This window comes from Topomyia yanbarensis, unplaced genomic scaffold (genome assembly GCF_030247195.1).
Source record: "Topomyia yanbarensis strain Yona2022 unplaced genomic scaffold, ASM3024719v1 HiC_scaffold_22, whole genome shotgun sequence".
Taxonomy (NCBI): domain Eukaryota; kingdom Metazoa; phylum Arthropoda; class Insecta; order Diptera; family Culicidae; genus Topomyia; species Topomyia yanbarensis.
The window spans coordinates 1-17096 of record NW_026683404.1 but is presented as its reverse complement, the minus strand read 5'-3'; the positions used below and the strand labels follow the sequence as shown (position 1 = coordinate 17096).

At 39.2% G+C, this 17096-nt stretch overlaps 3 protein-coding genes and 1 long non-coding RNA gene across 6 annotated transcripts in view; 2 read left to right on the top strand and 2 right to left on the bottom strand.

The window, feature by feature from the left end:
- The window catches only part of LOC131694980 (transmembrane protein 214-A-like), a 69773-nt gene extending 69470 nt beyond the window's left edge, over positions 1-303 (bottom strand). The window contains exons 1-2 of one of the 3 annotated variants that reach the window (XM_058983517.1): positions 231-301; positions 5-162 (exon numbers count right to left, since the gene is read on the bottom strand). In XM_058983517.1, the coding sequence (XP_058839500.1) occupies positions 5-131 (127 nt within the window). In that variant the 5' untranslated portion in view covers positions 132-162; positions 231-301. Of the gene's footprint in view, positions 1-4 lie in introns of all 3 variants that reach the window. The other 2 variants (XR_009306575.1, XM_058983516.1) reach the window with 2 other exon arrangements.
- Positions 304-1543: 1240 nt separating this feature from the next.
- On the top strand, positions 1544-2504 carry LOC131694982 (DNA-binding protein RFXANK-like). The gene is made up of 3 exons (XM_058983520.1): positions 1544-1694; positions 1758-2042; positions 2100-2504. Exons 1-3 carry the CDS (start codon positions 1663-1665, stop codon positions 2422-2424), a joined length of 642 nt encoding a protein of 213 aa, XP_058839503.1. The 5' UTR covers positions 1544-1662; the 3' UTR covers positions 2425-2504.
- Positions 2505-5745: 3241 nt separating this feature from the next.
- On the top strand, positions 5746-10729 carry LOC131694988 (uncharacterized). Its single transcript, XR_009306576.1, has 2 exons — positions 5746-5865; positions 5950-10729. It is a non-coding gene; the product is annotated as an uncharacterized LOC131694988 (long non-coding RNA).
- Positions 10730-10962: 233 nt separating this feature from the next.
- LOC131694983 (uncharacterized) lies at positions 10963-14151 on the bottom strand. The gene is made up of 6 exons (XM_058983521.1): positions 12836-14151; positions 12687-12771; positions 11608-11879; positions 11441-11552; positions 11279-11376; positions 10963-11223 (listed from the first exon to the last, which is right to left on the bottom strand). Exons 1-6 carry the CDS (start codon positions 12917-12919, stop codon positions 11047-11049), a joined length of 828 nt encoding a protein of 275 aa, XP_058839504.1. The 5' UTR covers positions 12920-14151; the 3' UTR covers positions 10963-11046.
- Positions 14152-17096: the final 2945 nt, after the last annotated feature.

Below are 17096 nucleotides of genomic sequence, written 5' to 3'. Positions count from 1 at the left end.
TTACCAGCATCTTCTATTTTAAGAATTCCGCCTTTGCTTGCTGCGATGCCATTTATTTTGTCCCCACCGGTTTTACGGGGCTTCTTCTGTTTGCCGACTACTTCCCATTCATTGGTCATTTCACTATTCATTATAGTTATTAATTTTCCTGGTTAGGGAGTTCTGTTGTTATGAGAGGTTATCAGTATACTAATTATAATCCTGTTGCTGATTCAAAGCACCAAACTCACAAACTTTACAAGAACAATCGTCAAACGAAAACAGCAAACGAATAAATATAACGAATAAAATCTTATCAATCGCTCAAAAAAGACTTCAATATTTTACCAACAATGTAAAAATTTAAGAAAAAAAATTCGCAGACAGCGACTGGAAAACAAAAACTGATGCAAACTGACAACTTGGCATATATTTTTCTTTTTCTTACCGGCACTGTTTTCGCTTTTTCCGATCTATCTGTTTTGACAGTTTGATTCGCATTTCTGCCCTGTGGTTCAATGTGACTACGGTTGAATCGTTGCATTTTTTGTTGATTTCCTTTGATCTCCGCATTCGCGAGGTATTAGGCAACGTATCGTAAAGTATCGATATTAGTTTTGAAATACAGCGATAATCGAATTTCAAAACGCATAAGTCCGATACAGATGACCTTCCATCTCCGCTCAGTCAAGATAAAATGAATGCATTACGATTCTTACGCGTAGAGTGTGCTGAAATCTTTCGAACAGTCCTGCTAATTTTAATAAGGAAAATGGATTCTTGTTAATTTATTTTATGCATGCCATATTTTGTGTCTTGAATCCATTATATCGAAGTGCACCGTTTTTCCACAGAGAACAGATATCCATGATCGAGCAAATAAATCAATAAAACGTGTGTAAACATTAAAACCATAAAACACTAGCGGCGCCACACCGAAAAAACGTATGAAAAATGACTCAAAGAAAACAATCGATTCCGACTCAATCGGTTGATGCATTTGAGCTGGAACTCATACTGAATCCACTCAGAAGCCCAAACCAGTGCCGGAATGGTTTGACTGGGTAGAGGTATAACAGCTGTTAATGCAGTCGAACTCAGCCAGTAAAAAACATGACGACAGTAGCGCACCTGGTGGAGATATCCCAACTACAGTCGTGATTCGCTGGTTGGGCCACACCTCTGTCCAACTAACGAATTTGATTCGTTAGTTGGACCGACTGACAGCTGTCAAACTCTCCAAAGGAGACGTTTGTAGTGTAATTGCATATATTCACATCTCTAATAATTGTCAGATTGATTGTCAAGGTAAATTTGACATAAGATTTTGACATTCAGATGCTTTTTAGTTGGACAATGGTCCAACTAGCAGAGGTCCAACTAAAAAGCGGCCCAGTTAAAAAATCAGCTGGTTGCTGTTAAGTTGTCTCCGGGCTGGCTCTATGTTTGACCGGGAAAATGTTTGCATCGATCTATTTTAAACATTATTCGTTCGATAGGATCGATATTCTTGGTTTCTATACAGTATCGCCCAATACTTTTATTTGTTTTGTTTTGAATTGAATATTGGTAAATGGATCAGAATGCAAAATTATTTTTTCGTTCCTATAAAAATCAGTTACAGCTGGTATTTTTTTTTAGAATTTAAAGTAGCTATACTCTTATTGCATACACTTATGCAGAATGAGCTCATCTCCAAATTCCGACGATGATAGGTAAGATTCAAAACTTTGTATTTGAATACAACTGCATAGATTTGATTCACCCACATCTTACAGGAAAATCGAGTTTAATCCGCTTCTGCTAAATGGTAGCCGAAAAAGCGCTTTTCTGCCTTACAAACCAACCAACACAGTCCTAACAAATTTGCAACGGGGCAATACCGAAGCAAGCATACCTAGTGAAATCTGTTTGAACTTCCACGAAAAAACTGGCCAAGGCGAGATCACTGAAGAACAAATTCGCGCAGAAAAATCGGTGGACACTGTCGACTCAAATAGCTGTACTCCGCTGCATTGGGCCTGCTATTACGGGCAACTTTCGTCAGCCCAAATTCTGATCAAGTAAAACGGTTCAAATTACTGGCGTTTTCATGTGAATGATAATACTGTAATTTCCAGCTGTGGAGCGGATGTCAACCGTCAGGCAATCGATATGGTCACTCCGTTGCTGCTTGCAGCCGCCGGTGGTCATCATGAAATCGTCCGGCTGCTGCTTCAGAAAGGTGCCAATGTGAACCACATGGATGTGATTGGTAATACCGCACTAATGTATGCTGCTGCTGGGAATCATCCGCACACGTGCAATGAGCTGCTCAGCCGCTGTGCTAAGTTTACCGATAGTAACGAAGAGGGCGAAACAGCCTACAGCTTGGCTGTGAAGAACCAAGCTGGTTTGTCTCAGGCTGTGCTGGAAAATTACATTACGGCACTGTTGATGTCGTAGCTAGTTAGTAGTTTACATGAGCTGTTTGTGCATTTTTTACCACTAGCTTTTAAATTTGAAGTTATATTCAAATATCAATATACATGTTTTATGTAATAATTTTCATTGTGTTATTCCTTATTGTTATTTTCTTCGGGGAAGAATTTAGTTGCCATTCTGGTCCATCACATCAGTTAGTAAGCGTACTTAATAATTGCCATCGAATATAATAACCACCTCAAAAGCTTTATAGTGCCTCAAAAAACCCTCTAAACAAAATTTTAGCTCAATAAGATCACCGGTCATAAATTATTACTTATGAAAAAGTACCAAATTTGAAAAATTGATTTCATATTTTTGATGTCCAGTGTCCAAATGGCTTCAAAATCCCAGAAAAGCAATTTCTTCAAAAAATATTTTTCTGAGATCTCGACGTTTCATGACATTCTGACATTTAGCATAAAAAATACGAGTTATTTTTTTTTAAATTCAAAGGTTGGTAGTTTGTACAAGTGAAAACTTTTTGACTTAAGTTGTTTTGAATGCCCAGTATACTGACGAGACAATTTTCAGGAACTGTGAGCTGTGTGAAAATACTATAGCGTTAGCGACATTACTCACCTTTTCGCAAACGCGAGTGAAACAAAGACGCTTTTTAGAACTATTGCTGATAAAGGTTTTCACACATACGTTGGAGGAAAGCGGTAGCATTCATTCATGCATCAAGTGAAGAGCGCCGGGCTCCGGCCCGCACATACATATATTCCTCTAAAAACACCAGCTGATGGTAAAATTGATGTCGAACAAGATTCGCCATCAAAGGCTACAACTTCCCGTTTAAAATCATAAACAGTGACCTCTGTCGAAGCAAGCGTTACTGAACTACCGCGTCTACATATCCGCTCGTAAAGTTTGGATCGACGGTGTAGTCAATTCGAGATTGTCTTGCGTGGAAGTACTGGATGGGACGAAATTGTGTGTGCGTTCACAAACAAATGGTAGACGGGACAAATGTTGTGTCGGGTGACCTACGGCGGGATTGGGTTAGGTTTAATTACATCTTCTTCGACAAGGATCGTCTGTCTGTTCGGCTGTTTAAACCGCGCGTCATGCGTTGCAGCTTCGCACTAAATACAAGTTGAAAAACGAGCCTACTGTGGGGAGAGTCCACATGATCTATTACTAGGCTTTGCGTACAAACAGCACCCGAGAAATCCGATGCGTTCTCTTAAACGACGCTTGAAGCAATTGTTTTGCATAAATACTAAAAAATCTGCGCCCGGGATTCGTTGTAAAGGCTAAAATTTATTTCATGGCAAATATGCCAGTCTGGGCTGCTGCGCTGAACTCAAAGCGGAACCGGACGAAGTTGACAAGCACGTTTCGCGAAATGGCTGTTCGTGTCGCGAGTGGTTACAGAACGATATCGTTAGAGGTCCTATGCAAGATTGCCGGGATGATCCCCATCTGCATCATTCTGGCGGAGGACGTGGAATTTGCTACCAGCGGAAGAATACACGAAATGAAAAAAGACTGGTCAGAGTGGATTTGTTGGTTAAGTGGCAGCAATAATGAGACAAGGAAGGTGAACCCACCGACTCATCCCAAATGTGTCGGTATGAATGGAAGTTCACTTCACAATTCTTCGGTGAAGTGAACTTCCATTTGACGCATTTTTTGTCCGGGTGCGGATGCTTGCGGAAGTATGGGAATGTGTGTATGAGCGTACAAGAGATGCCAGAACACGTGGCTTTCGAATGCCCTAGGTTCGAAGAAGGTCGGCGTGGCAGTCGACAGTCTATGTGCCACGATGTGAGCTTGTCTAGGATGCGGTCAATACAGTAATGTCGAGCATACATTACGAGCTGTACAGGAAGTCCCAAATAGACCAACAAAGCAGCGCCGCTGACTAGAAAACCACTGTCAAGCAATTAATCGGGTTCGGGAAAAATTCCAGTCGAGTAGTACGCGACGTATCACCGGGTTCGGGTCATCGGGGCGCCAGCGAACCGGACGCCAAATTTGTTACAAATTTTGCAACCACCAAAACACTATAAAATGGTATCAATAACCCAGAGATACACCAAAATAGGGTTTTTATGTGGGAACTACCGAACCATGGTGATGATGTTTTTATGGGCTGATCCCATTACAAACACTTTCAACATATCATATAATGGGGGTGAATCTGGACCATGGTATAAAGGGCTTATCGTTTGCACGGGTAGACCGCGTCGAACCACCAGCAGTGGGTTGTTAGGGCGCCAGTGAATTGGAAGCTACGCTCCACCCGGTATCACTGGACAGACCTCGGCACCTACTGCCGTGGTCCACCGTCGGGGACTAGATCGAGTAGATCGGGACGAATCGGGGTTTTCAGGGGCTCACGAAAACAATAATCGGGTTCTGGATAAATCGAAAGCAATTCCGCCGCCGGGAACTCTCAATCGTAGTAAATTCATCACCGGATAGTATCCGAGTAGATCTAGTATTCAACCTTTTTCGTACCATGTACCCCTTTCCGAATATTGATCCCCATGATGTACCCCGTTCTAAACATTTCTTGCATCTTTAATCTGGCAGAAAAAAATGATTTTCAGTAAAATGAGAACCGTAATTTTCCAATTAGAAACTTGTCCCTAAGCACTCTCGGTAGGAATCTGAATTTAAAATTTCTCCCGCGTAATTTACCCCACGCAATAGTTTAATTTACCCCTGGGGGTGAATTCACCCCCGGTTGAAAACCACTGACTATAAAAGATTGTTAGATAGATTGTCAAAGTAAATGTGACATGATATTTTGACTGTAACATCCTGATGTCCACATGATGCAATACATTTTAAAATCCGTGCAACATTACTTGGATTTTCATGTCCAGATCACTGATAACCAATCAAAGTAGCTTTGACCACGTTGGCTATCTATGACCCCTGGAGAACTTACCAAGCTCCTATGTTAATCTGACACCTATTTCTTAGGGAATTCTTGACCGATTTTTAAGAACTTACTTTCAAATGAAAGATATAATACTCCCATTGACCTCTATTGAATTTCATTTACATCGTCGTTTTAGCCACATAGGAACCGGTACAATCGTAATCTTCCAAAGGTTAATATTATTCATTGAAAGTAAACAGTTCTCGAATGTGTGAAGACTTGAGAAACTAGAGCTTTAAGCTTATTGAAAGTCGCTCGGGAAACGAAGCTAATCCAAGCATGTTAAATGATAGATCTTCAATGAATCTTGTGGTGCCCAAGTGCGGCACTGGGAAAATATCTTGTAGAGTATGCAGAGTACGGGCCTGGTGGGATGAACTGTCAGTGTGGTTTAGATATGCGAGAAATAAATAACGGGAATTACTCTTCAAGTATCGTTGCACTTAATTGGAGATCCGAATCATCCGACACGGGAATACAACATTTGGCGACGAGGATGATCTCATCTTTAGTACGGAAAAAAGGTAAGAACATATAATATATGTTAAAACTAAACGGAAAGAGTTCATTCGATAAAATTGAGGTTAAGTAGTTGTCTTAATTTCCAGAGAAACTAAGTGCTAACTAGCGTGATACAAGCGATACTATCAAAGGGTAGTAGCTATCGAAAGGATAGCGATCAGACTAAGTCACCTGCGAGTGGCAGCTGATAGCCAGCGAGATCAAAGCCATTTGAAAAGAGCAGCTAGAGCGAAAGCGAAACTATCTACCAGAAGGTAGAGGCTCCGAAGGGCCGGGAAGCTTAAACATTGAAAGTTGATCGATTGTAACGTGTGGTACGATGGAGAAATGGGCCATCCCCCAGTTCAAGTATAAGTCATTGCCGAGAAACGCCATTCGTGATGAATGGGTGAAATATAAGCGAAATTTTGGTTATATTATATCGGCTACGAATGAAAAAGACAAAACGAGCATACGGAATATTTTGCTGGCAAAGGGTGGCCCAGAATCCAGAGGAATCGCTGGGGAAATTCATGCCCTGCTGTTAGGACCAAGCAAATTAATGCAATTTCGGGAAATCAGCCGAAGAAAGCAGATCAATCAGCGTGATCGACAAAGTGATTCTTTTCGCACCAAGTGAGCTTAAGGAACAATTACTCCAACGTGATTCATTGTGTCTTGATGAAGTTACCAAAATTGTAACCACGTATGAATCCGTAAAACAGCAGGTCCGATCAGTCAGCATTCCTACAACAAGCTCTGAAAACTTCTCGACAGCATACGGAAATATCAACAGGATTCAGCAATCACATGCAAAAGAATGCACGCGATGTGGTCGTAAAGGACATTTTGGAACGTTTTATGTCCTGCTAAAGAAAAGGAGTGTAACAAATGTAAACGGATTGGGCATTTTGCTACCCAATGTCGCACCAATTTTGCATCCAAGCGGAAATATGATGGACCGTTTCGTAGTGGCAAACGCTTCCAAACTGATCGTATCAACAAGGTCGAGATTCACAGAGGTGATGACCACAAAGAAGGCGTATGTTCGGACAATAATTTCATTTTCCGTATCAGTGAAGGTGACGAACGTTTGGAATCAACAAAAGAAGTGTGACGAGGTTTTCTAACCATACGGCGATCAAGCGAACCCGTTAACGCTACTAGGCAAGTTTGAAACACTAGTACACATTGAATACGCGGGTCGTACTTACGAGAAGGACACCACATTCTACGTAGTAAAAGGTGGACAGCAATGTTTACTAGGTCGGACCAGAGTTTTTAATAGTAGAGTTGCGTAGAGAGGATTGGTAACATTGGACCAATCATTGGTCTTTTTTAAATTTTGGCAACCTTTTATTTTTAGTTAAATTTCAAATGACTTAACCCGAACGCTTCAGTTAGAAGTTAACTTTGTGCATTTAAAAATTTAAAATTAAGTGTTCAGTTTTATTTTGTAAAAATCAGTACGATAAATAACATCGTATAAAGAATTTAAGCTTTTTCCGGTTCTCTCCTGAACCGCAACTAAGAACGAAATGCATTGATTTTTGCCGCTGATTGGGGTGTGACAAAAAAACAGTCGAATTTGCAGCGTAAGATAAATAAGTGTATAAGTATAGTATAAGTGGAATGCATACACAAATTTGTCAAAATTTTAGCTGCACTTTAACTATGAGAAATACCTTCATATTTCCACTGTCGGTGGAAGAGCTGTTCCGGTGTTTAAAATAGTGCCAAATTTGAATATCAGTGAACATATATTTTTTAATAATTGTCATTAAGCAAAATATTAACATTATTAAAATGTTAATATTACATCATTGAATTTTTTCTCATAATTATAATCACATAATAACGATACTCCCCACGCATTCGAGCATTGTTATTCTTCGTGTCCAATAGGTAGACGTTTTGAGTGTTCAATAGGTAGATTTGCTTCAGTCTTTGCGCAACTGTTCTTTATAAACTTTGTGTCGGACAACTGCCACAGATCTAGGGGTGTTGTTTGTCGGGTTACCAAGTACTTATGGAGTAGCAATGCCAGAAACCAGCACGAAACACCCGTTTCCCAAGATCAAAGGAGTGAAGGTTTGTATTCCCATCGATCTCTCGATCACGCAGGTCTGCCAACATCCCTGAAAACCACCAATTGCGCTTACGTCCAGAATAGAGGAGAAGTTTAATGCATTACTAGCGAACGACATCATTGAGCCTGTTGAAGGAGGATGCCAATGTTACTGTAGTGAAAGATAATAGGGATTTACGTTTGTGCGTGGATATGCGTAGGGCGAAAGCTGTCATTCTAAGAGAGAGACATTTGATGCCTACGATCGAGGATTTCCTTCCTAGATTTACCGGTGCAAAGTTTTTTAGCAGGCTAGACATAACAGAGGCTTTTCATCAAGTTGAATAGGAAGAAGCCAGTCGATATATAACTACGTTTATCACGCTCATGGGTTTATTTCGAAACAAGCGCCTCATGTACGGAATCGTCATAGCACCGGAAATTTTCCAGCGCATTCTTGAACAGATACTCAGTCGCTGCGGTAAATTTGCTGTCTATTTCATCGACGATATTTTAATCTTTACTGAAACAATGGAAGAACACGAAGCGCTGAAAGTTGTCCTTTCTACGCTCCGTGGATACAGAATGCTGCTGAACAAGGACAAATGTGTGTTCAAGGTTACGATGTTGGATTTTCTGGGTCACACAATCTCGTCAGAACGCATTCAGCCTTCGGATAACAAAATCGAAGCTCTGAAAAGCCAGGAAGAACTACGAAGCTTTCTTGGTCTTGTGACCTACGTAGGACGATTTCTACCTGATCTTGCGACCACTACTGCACCTTTGCGGCACTAACGCACACTGGGGTCAAATTTCTGTGAGGAAAAGATCAGCACCAATCGTTTACAAAACTAAAGGAAATGATTGCTAATGTTAAGTTATTGTGATTCTTCGATAACTCTACGAACACGTGTCATTGCTAATGCTTCACCCATGGCTCTCGGTGCCGTTCTGATACAATTTGAAGGTTCAACTGATGATGCCCCTCGCCCGATTGCATACTCGAGTAAAAGCCTTACACAAACTGAGCGCAGATACTGTCAAACCGAGAAGGAAGCCCTCGCGTTGGTTTGGACAGTCAAGCGTTTTTCTTGTTACCTGCTGGGTCGTACCTTCGAACTGGAAACGGATCACAAGCCGCTAGAAGCGATATTCAAACCAACGTCCAGACCCTGTTCTAGAATCGATGGGTGCTTCGTTTGCAATCCTCAATCTTTTTCATTCACCGTAAAATATCGTAAAGGTTCCAGAAACATTGCTGATCCGTTGTCTCGACTAGTTGTTGACGATACCCCCGAAGAATTTGATGTCGAAAATAAGTTTATGGTGCTGGCGGTCATGGAATCAGCAGCAATCGATATTCAAGAGCTACAGGAATCAATGGAAGCAGATTCAACACTAGCAGCAGTGAAGAAGTGTCTGCACACAGGATCCTGGAATGAATCGGAAGTTAAACCGTACGTACCATTTAGAGGCGAGCTAGGAATGGTAGGTGACCTACTTGTCCGTGGCGATAAACTTGTCGTCCCGTTCAGACTGCACTCCAGGATGATGGATTTGGCTCACCAGAGGGCACCCCGGCGAATCTGTCATGAAGCGGCGTCTTAGGAATCGAGTTTGGTGGCCTGGTATGGATTGCGAGGTCACTAATCGAGTTGCGAGTTGCGGAGGCTGCCGTCTAGTTTCTGTACCAAATAAGCCCGAACCGATGTCACGACGACCACTGCCATTGACTTCCTTGGACCGATGCCGAGCGGTGTGTACTTACTGGTTGTCATCGACTACTATAGTCGCTACAAAGAAGTAGTGGTTGCGCACAAAATTACGGCCAAGGAAACTGTTACCAAACTACACACCATTTTCACTCGTCTGGGTAACCCAGAACAATAACGCGAAACAGTTTGTGGGTACTGAGATAGAAGAATACAGTCAAAGTCGCGGTATCCACTTAAACCACTCGACACCATACTGGCCCTAAGAGAACGGGTTGGTGGAAAGGCAAAGCCGGTCACTGCTCAAGCGACTTCAAATTAGCAATGCTCTTGGTAGAGATTGGCGTAAAGATTTACAAGAGTACTTGATGATGTACTACACCACACCGCATTCTACAACTGGACGCACACCCACGGAACTCCTGTACGGTAAAACCATCAGATCCAAAATTCCAGATCTGCAGGATATTGAAACAACGCCAACCACCTCTGATGTTGCAGACAGAGATCAAATGTTGAAAGAAAAGGGGAAAGAAAATGAGGACTCTCGTGGAAGAGCAAGGAAACCGTCAGTTGATCTTGGAGACACTGTGTTAATGAAAAATCTGTTACCAGGCAATTAGCTCCAAACAACATTCGACCCCAAAGAATACAAGGTCGTTGATCGTTCGGGACCACGAGTAACAATTGAAGACCCCTTAAATGGAAGATCGTATGACCGAAACGTGGCACATTTGAAAAAAGTTATTGATATAACACAGGCACACATTGAAGCTCCAGTCCACAATGAGGACTCTCAGCGAGCAGAGTTACAAGAAGCAGGAGACGACAATTCAGAGGAGGGTTTCGAAGGTTTCGATGAAGATGCATCATCAGTTACAGTATCATCACATCGGTCACCAACTAGAGAGCAACGATCCAGGAAACTGCCTTTGAAATTCCATGATTATCAGTTATGAATTCTTAATTTGTTAAAAGGGGAGATGTGGTGCCCAAGTCCGGCACTGGGAAAATACCTTGTAGAGTATGCAGAGTACGGGCCTGGTGGGATGAACTGTCAGTGTGGTTTAGATATGCGAGAAATAAATAACGGGAATTACTTTTCAAGTATCGTTGCATAATCAATTAATTGGAGATCCGAATCATTCGACACGGGAATACAACTTAGTCTTGATCGCAAGTGTTTTACTTTTCCTCCAGATATAATTTTTATCTTCGTATATTAAAGATACCAGTGACGAAACTTAATAGAATGTGCATTGAAAAGCAGATTTCAATCCATAAATTATTAGATGAATTTATCTTGAAAAAAACAAATCGATCATTCTTTATATATTAAGTTGCTATTTTATTAACTCCGAGTAACATTTGTCTATAAAAAATCTCCACCTTAAAAAATAATTTCATTACAAATTTGTCAAATTTTATTCCTTCTCTTCTTCCTGCAGACGTAAAATATCGGCCTTGTTCATAAAGTAGTAACTAGGTTGCCGTCCTTTGAGATCTTTCATAACCCGTTTAGCTCCATTCTTAATCAGTATACGACTGATTGCCTCTACATTGCCGATTCCCATTGCATAATGGAGAGGTGTCCGCTCCAACTAGAAAAAAAAATAGTTCATACGTTTTCCGCATCTCGTTTAAATACCAACTTACATTGTCGCCAATTTTAAGCACATGCTTAAAGTGCGTTGCAAGATATTCTACAATTTCTTCATTTTCAAACAATACAGCAATATGCAGAGAGCAGCGTCCTAAATCGAAACATTTTTCATGAATAATGGATCAATATAAAAATGTACATGAAGTACGCCTTACCATAGTAGTTTTTAGCTTTCGCAAGTTTCATGCCATCCGAAAGTTGAGTAATTTTCATTACTCTTTGAATATTCTGGTCGCGTACGGCATTCAGCAAACTTTCCCGGTTTTCCTATTTCGAAAAGTCCGATCAAATTTCTAGATAAAAAAAACTGTTTTAAACAAACCTCGAATTCTCGAATCCCTTCTAAAAAGCGAACTACATCCCGATGGCCCCTGGATGATGCCACCTGTAGAATAGTCGTTCCGTCTGAACCCACCACATCGGCAATGTGGTCGTAGCCGTCCAGCAACATATTGGTCAACGTATCCAAATCTCCACGAGCGGCCAAGCCAAGCACGTAGCGATCAATTTCTCGCGAATTATCCGGCTGAGTAGCTTGCAGTGAGACATCTCTAGCAGTTCGGTACAGCTCATCGCGATATGTGATACTAGTCCCTAGGATCAGCATGGCGGAATTATATTCGGTGTAGAAATACGGTGTGTTTTCTAACAAGTTTATTCGAAAACGTCATGATACGTAAGAATGGATTTTCCCCTTTCATTCGCGGTTAAAAGTAAACTAATCGGTCAGGAGGTCCCAAAAAAAAATTATTTCGAAATTTTTTGCTTGAAAACTTAAGTTTTACAGTGGAGTAATTTCACTTTTTTACCACGAGGTGGCACATTAGACCTTCTAACTAAAAGTGAGAATCTGACGGACACATGTTGTCTACAATTTTGATATAGGCTACCCAGGTAACCAACAAGCATTAGTGTATGCAGTAAAGTAGCGTAAAATTTGCATTTCGGATGCTTCTTGCCGTATGCCACCATTCGTTATGCATAACTGTTGTTAATCAGCATTCGAAAAACTGTTCAAAAACTTCTTGCCACTAAGCAGCATTCTGAATGCACAAGAGCAGTAAAAAAGCATTTTCATGGCACAGCAGTAATTTAGCCGTATATTTTGCCAAAAGCGACTTTTAAATAGCATTTAATATGACTTAAGTGTTTATCAAGTAGCCGTTAAGATGCATTTAGCTTGCTTATTGGTTACCTGGGTATATATAAATCTAAAATCATGCCGAGAAATTAATAAAATGTTATCGAAGTTTTTAGTTTCGCACGGGGCCTACTTGTCAAAAGTTTTAACTCTTCGATATCTTGAGGTTTTAGAGATGCCGATTTTTATCGAATAAATTTGTTTACCAAACACACCACGCAAAAACATCTATACACTACACCTCGCATCAATCAACTCACCCGATTCTTCAATCAACTGAATCAACGCATTTTTGCCATGTGATCTAGCGCATGCAAAATGAAGCATACTTTGACCATGTTCGTCCTGAAATTGAATACCATGATTAATAACAAATTCGATTCTATCAGCCAGACACACAAAGACTCACCCTGTTATCGCTGGAAGGCGCACTGCCAGAACCATCCGGCGACGGAGGTGCCAGTTCATCTTTCTCCGCAGCAGGATCGGCCATTTCTTCTTCGTCTAACGCTTCGACGGTTTCTTCTGTTTTGGCAGAGCTTTTCAACTCTTTTTCGGATTCCTCCTTCACGGCAATCTCGATCTGGTTGTTATTCGGATCGTTTTTGATGGCAGATGTCTGGCTGCCGGCACTTGTTTTCGACCGATTCTGGTTAGCAAAGTTGTACAAATATGTTGCCAGATAGGTGATGGGATCCGCCGGACGCTTATTGGCCACCTCGGTAAGGCCTTTAATCAGAGGATCACCGAGGGCTGCGGTATTCGTTGCAATATGTCAGTGAGAGGTAAAGGAGAAAAAGAAATTATTTTGTTTCGATTATAAAGGTTTTAACATTAAGGTCTCTTTTTCGGGTTAGGGAAATCTCTAACCCTATGTTGAACCCAGGTGAACTGCGTACAGGGCAATCGATTTACCAGCTACGCGCCCTCAAAAAAATTAATAACCACGAATATTGAAATTTGTTTGCCTGCTTCGTTACTTCCCTAACGTGTTGCAGTGGATTACCTACAAAAATAGTGAATTTTAAAAACTAAATCTACTATGACGATTGATAAAGCACTAAATGTAAACGGAAAAGCAATGAAAGTCGCGATCGGTGAAGAACTGTCAGCCTTGTCAATAGAATTGTTAAAAGAAATGCGTGAATCTCAAAAACTTCTGAATATTAAATTTGTATGGCCTGATCGTGGAGGAGTGATTTTAGTAAAAAAGGATGAACAGTCTAAAATTGAAAGATTTGGTAGCAAACATGACCTTGATCGAATTATAAATAATTGCAACCGTGTAAAATCTGCCTCTTCGTCACCAGAACAATCTACCCCAACGAAAACGAAATTCGCAATCCAGCATAAAAACTTTGAATTCATGCATTCCTAATGGATAATACAATCAATAATTTTTCTTTCGATCATATTTACGATTTTAATGGCAATTATATAAATAATGATAACCAGACACTAAAAATTTGGCAGTGGAACTAAGAGGTATAAACAATCTCTCTAAATTTGATGAAATTTTGCAAGCCCTTGACAGTTGTAAAACTTCCATAGATGGTGTAGTGATTGGTGAGACTTGGTTAAAAGACGACAATTTGTTAGAAAAACTTTTTTACCCATAATTCTCCATCATACAGTTACATTAAAAATGTTTCTTTTCTCTATAGGTTTTTGTTGACAAAATAAAAAAAAAGTTAGGGAAAATGATTTTTTTGTAATTTGAATTTTTAACACAATTTTTTTGTTTTCGTGTAAAATGAAAAACTTGTTTTTCTAGATAAAAGCCCTAATAAAGTAATTGTAGTTGAATATATTCATTAATAATTAGTTCGACGAACTCATACAATCGTTCAAAAAAATCGTAAAAAGATCTTCGAGATGAATTTTAACACATATTTTCAAAAATATGATACAAGTTTTCCGAAACAAATGTAATTCATTTGATTTGTTTTTTAAACATCATAAAGTACCAAATATGTTATTTTCTTTTTATATTGTGATAACTTTTTGTGTTTAGATTAGGGGAGACTGAGGAGACTTGATCCCCGGGGAGACTTGATCCCATCAGTGAAACTCAAAGGCGGATCAGAATACATTAATCGAATATACTAGAAAGTTGCGTAGTTTTATCTAAACATAAGTTTCTTTAACACAAAAAAATAAATTGGACATGTGTTACCGAATTTTTACCGATTTAAAGAAAAAAATCTCAGAAGAACTGAAGAAGATTTATTTTCCAAATTTTCAAACTTTTATACAATTGATAAAGTCACCCACTGCATACTATACTTTTGCATACAGAAATACAGGAGAATGTCAATTATATGAATACGTTATGATTGAGCTGATTTATTTGTTCATCTTTTTTTTTACTAAAGCTTGCTGAAATAGATGCTATAGGTTCACTTGATCCCTTCAAACTCGTGGAGATTTGATCCCCTTCGCCATGCTTCATACACACTACTGAAAATAACCAAATTCAAACCAGAACAATTGAAGTCATTGTTGCCATAAAATAACAAAAAACACCGTCAAAAATGAACGTTTCATCATACAAAAACTTAACTGTAAATGTTTACTACAGCACACATAGCAACCATGCATCCCACATTTGACGTTCCTCAACCGTAATAACGACAGCCTTCAAATAATTGCACAGAGATTTAGGGAATTCGTAATAAAAATTAGGTGAGAGATGGGTAATATGTAGTAACAAAAATAGTAATATCTAATCACAACAATTTAATCAATACCAAAATACATTTATAACATTGAATGGAGTTAGGTACCTATTTTTGTCCTATTAGGAAGGGTACCACATTATTTCATTATTAATTTTATTATTTCAGCTTCTTTGCTTTGTTATTAGGAGCCATTTTTTGATTTCGATTATGGAGGTTTTAGCCTTAAGGTCACTCGCCTCTTATTAAGAGCCAATATAATAACAAAATTGTCTTGAGAATGGTGAAAATCTTCTGTTTGAGCGCAGCAAAAACTCTAATCGAGTACCCCAATTATCGCAACACCATTTGAGCCAATGCGTTGAGCAAAGATGGCAGACGCTGTTCTAACCAAAGGCATCAGATGGGTAGGATGATAATAGAAACAGGATAAAAATAGGCTTATTACATTACATGCTCTTTTAAACACGTTTTCAAAAAATAATCATGTCTCCCCAAATTAGGGATCGAGTCTCAACTAATCAAAGAATTTTCCATTTTTTTTGTTGTTTTCCAAAAATGCTCATATCTCATGTCCAGTATAATATTTCCATGTAATTTTTTTATGATTATCAGTCAACCCTAGAAACAATATAAAACTACAAAAAATACATAGTTTTTTTTGTCATTCCATGGAGTAGGATTGAAAAATAAAAAAGGGGATCAAGTCTCCTCAGTCTCCCCTATGCGATATGGAAGGGGAATCAAATATCCCCAAGGATCAAGTGTCCTCACTCTTCCCTATTGATTTACTTATTCACTTCAATTAAATTCAATTTGATTGCTGTACCAAGGTCATTTCATCCGTGAGGTATATTTTAGGAAGCAGAGCAGTGCTGGTATTTTACGTAAGTTTCTCGTTGTGATAGCTAACACACGTGCCAGTAGCTTTCAAACAAACTATTTTTCGTTGTGAAGCTTCCGATGATCAAAAACATCGCAATCTTCGTTGAGGTGAGTAGAAAAATTGCACATGTCATATCTCTTGATGAATGTGGTATGACGCGCTTGGAATGGATTAAGAAAATTTAAGAAGCTAACCAATTTAGATGCATTGTCAAGATTCGTGAAACTTTACTGACGACACCTAAGCACGAAAACATCATCCAAAGCCAGGAAATACTTTTGATCATCTTTTTTGGGGGGTTTAGGACTGTTGTGCAGCATCTCGGTTCAAGATGTCTCGGTAGCCCAAGGCTGTAATTGTTGATCTTTTGCGTGCCATAAAGTTGCAAGTTTGAGTTTTGCTTTCCCTGTCATAATTGCCCGACCTCTCTTTTCTGTGCTGATACGGTTTCTGCGGCTCCGATGATGGAAGTCCCTCTTTTGAATTTCTTTCCAAAGCATAGTAATCTATTATACTAGAAACAAATTTAAGTGTGATTTCCTAGTTTTAGTTGCCAAATTCAATAATCTTTCTTGAAAAAAAACCTCTTGTAAGTCAAACTATAAGTATTCCTAGCTTTAAGATAACTGTAAATTTGTGCCCCTTAGTTTATTATAAAAAATAATTTCAAATTGTAATTCTCTAGGTTTACGAAAGGAGTAAAAGGAAGGAGAGTTCTGATTTGACCCCCGAGAAGCGACTGTTTCGCCCGCCCGTGTGTCATACAGGGTAACACAAAAAGTGAAATATTTAAAAAACCCTATGCTTACTCAAATTTCAATAATATATGCAATATTTTACAACTTAAACGGTATGTCGCGTGAAGAAACCGACTAAAACTCTATTTGTTTGAAAAATTGTTTAAAAAATAGTAGAAATATTTAACATTTGTTAAACATTTTTTCAACATTTTCTGTACTAAACATTTATTTAACCACCAGTATAGTTTGGTGCAATTCGAAATTATACTTTAGCTGTCAAAAATATTATAATAAAAAGGTGTGGAAATTTTCAAATAACAAAAAATATTATAAATATTTCGAATAACGACAAAATATTTTATGAAG

Bases quoted from the DNA above. Each gene is read 5' to 3' on its own strand.
- LOC131694982 (XM_058983520.1), top strand. From the start codon at position 1,663: ATGAGCTCATCTCCAAATTCCGACGATGATAG. The intron at 1,695-1,757 runs GTAAGATTCAAA...CACATCTTACAG, and splicing joins CCAAATTCCGACGATGATAG to GAAAATCGAGTTTAATCCGC. The intron at 2,043-2,099 runs GTAAAACGGTTC...TGTAATTTCCAG, and splicing joins TCAGCCCAAATTCTGATCAA to CTGTGGAGCGGATGTCAACC.
- LOC131694983 (XM_058983521.1), bottom strand. From the start codon at position 12,919: ATGGCCGATCCTGCTGCGGAGAAAGATGAACTGGCACCTCCGTCGCCG. The intron at 12,772-12,835 runs GTGAGTCTTTGT...ATTCAATTTCAG, and splicing joins CGCCTTCCAGCGATAACAGG to GACGAACATGGTCAAAGTAT. The intron at 11,377-11,440 runs GTAAGGCGTACT...GTTTCGATTTAG, and splicing joins GAAAGCTAAAAACTACTATG to GACGCTGCTCTCTGCATATT.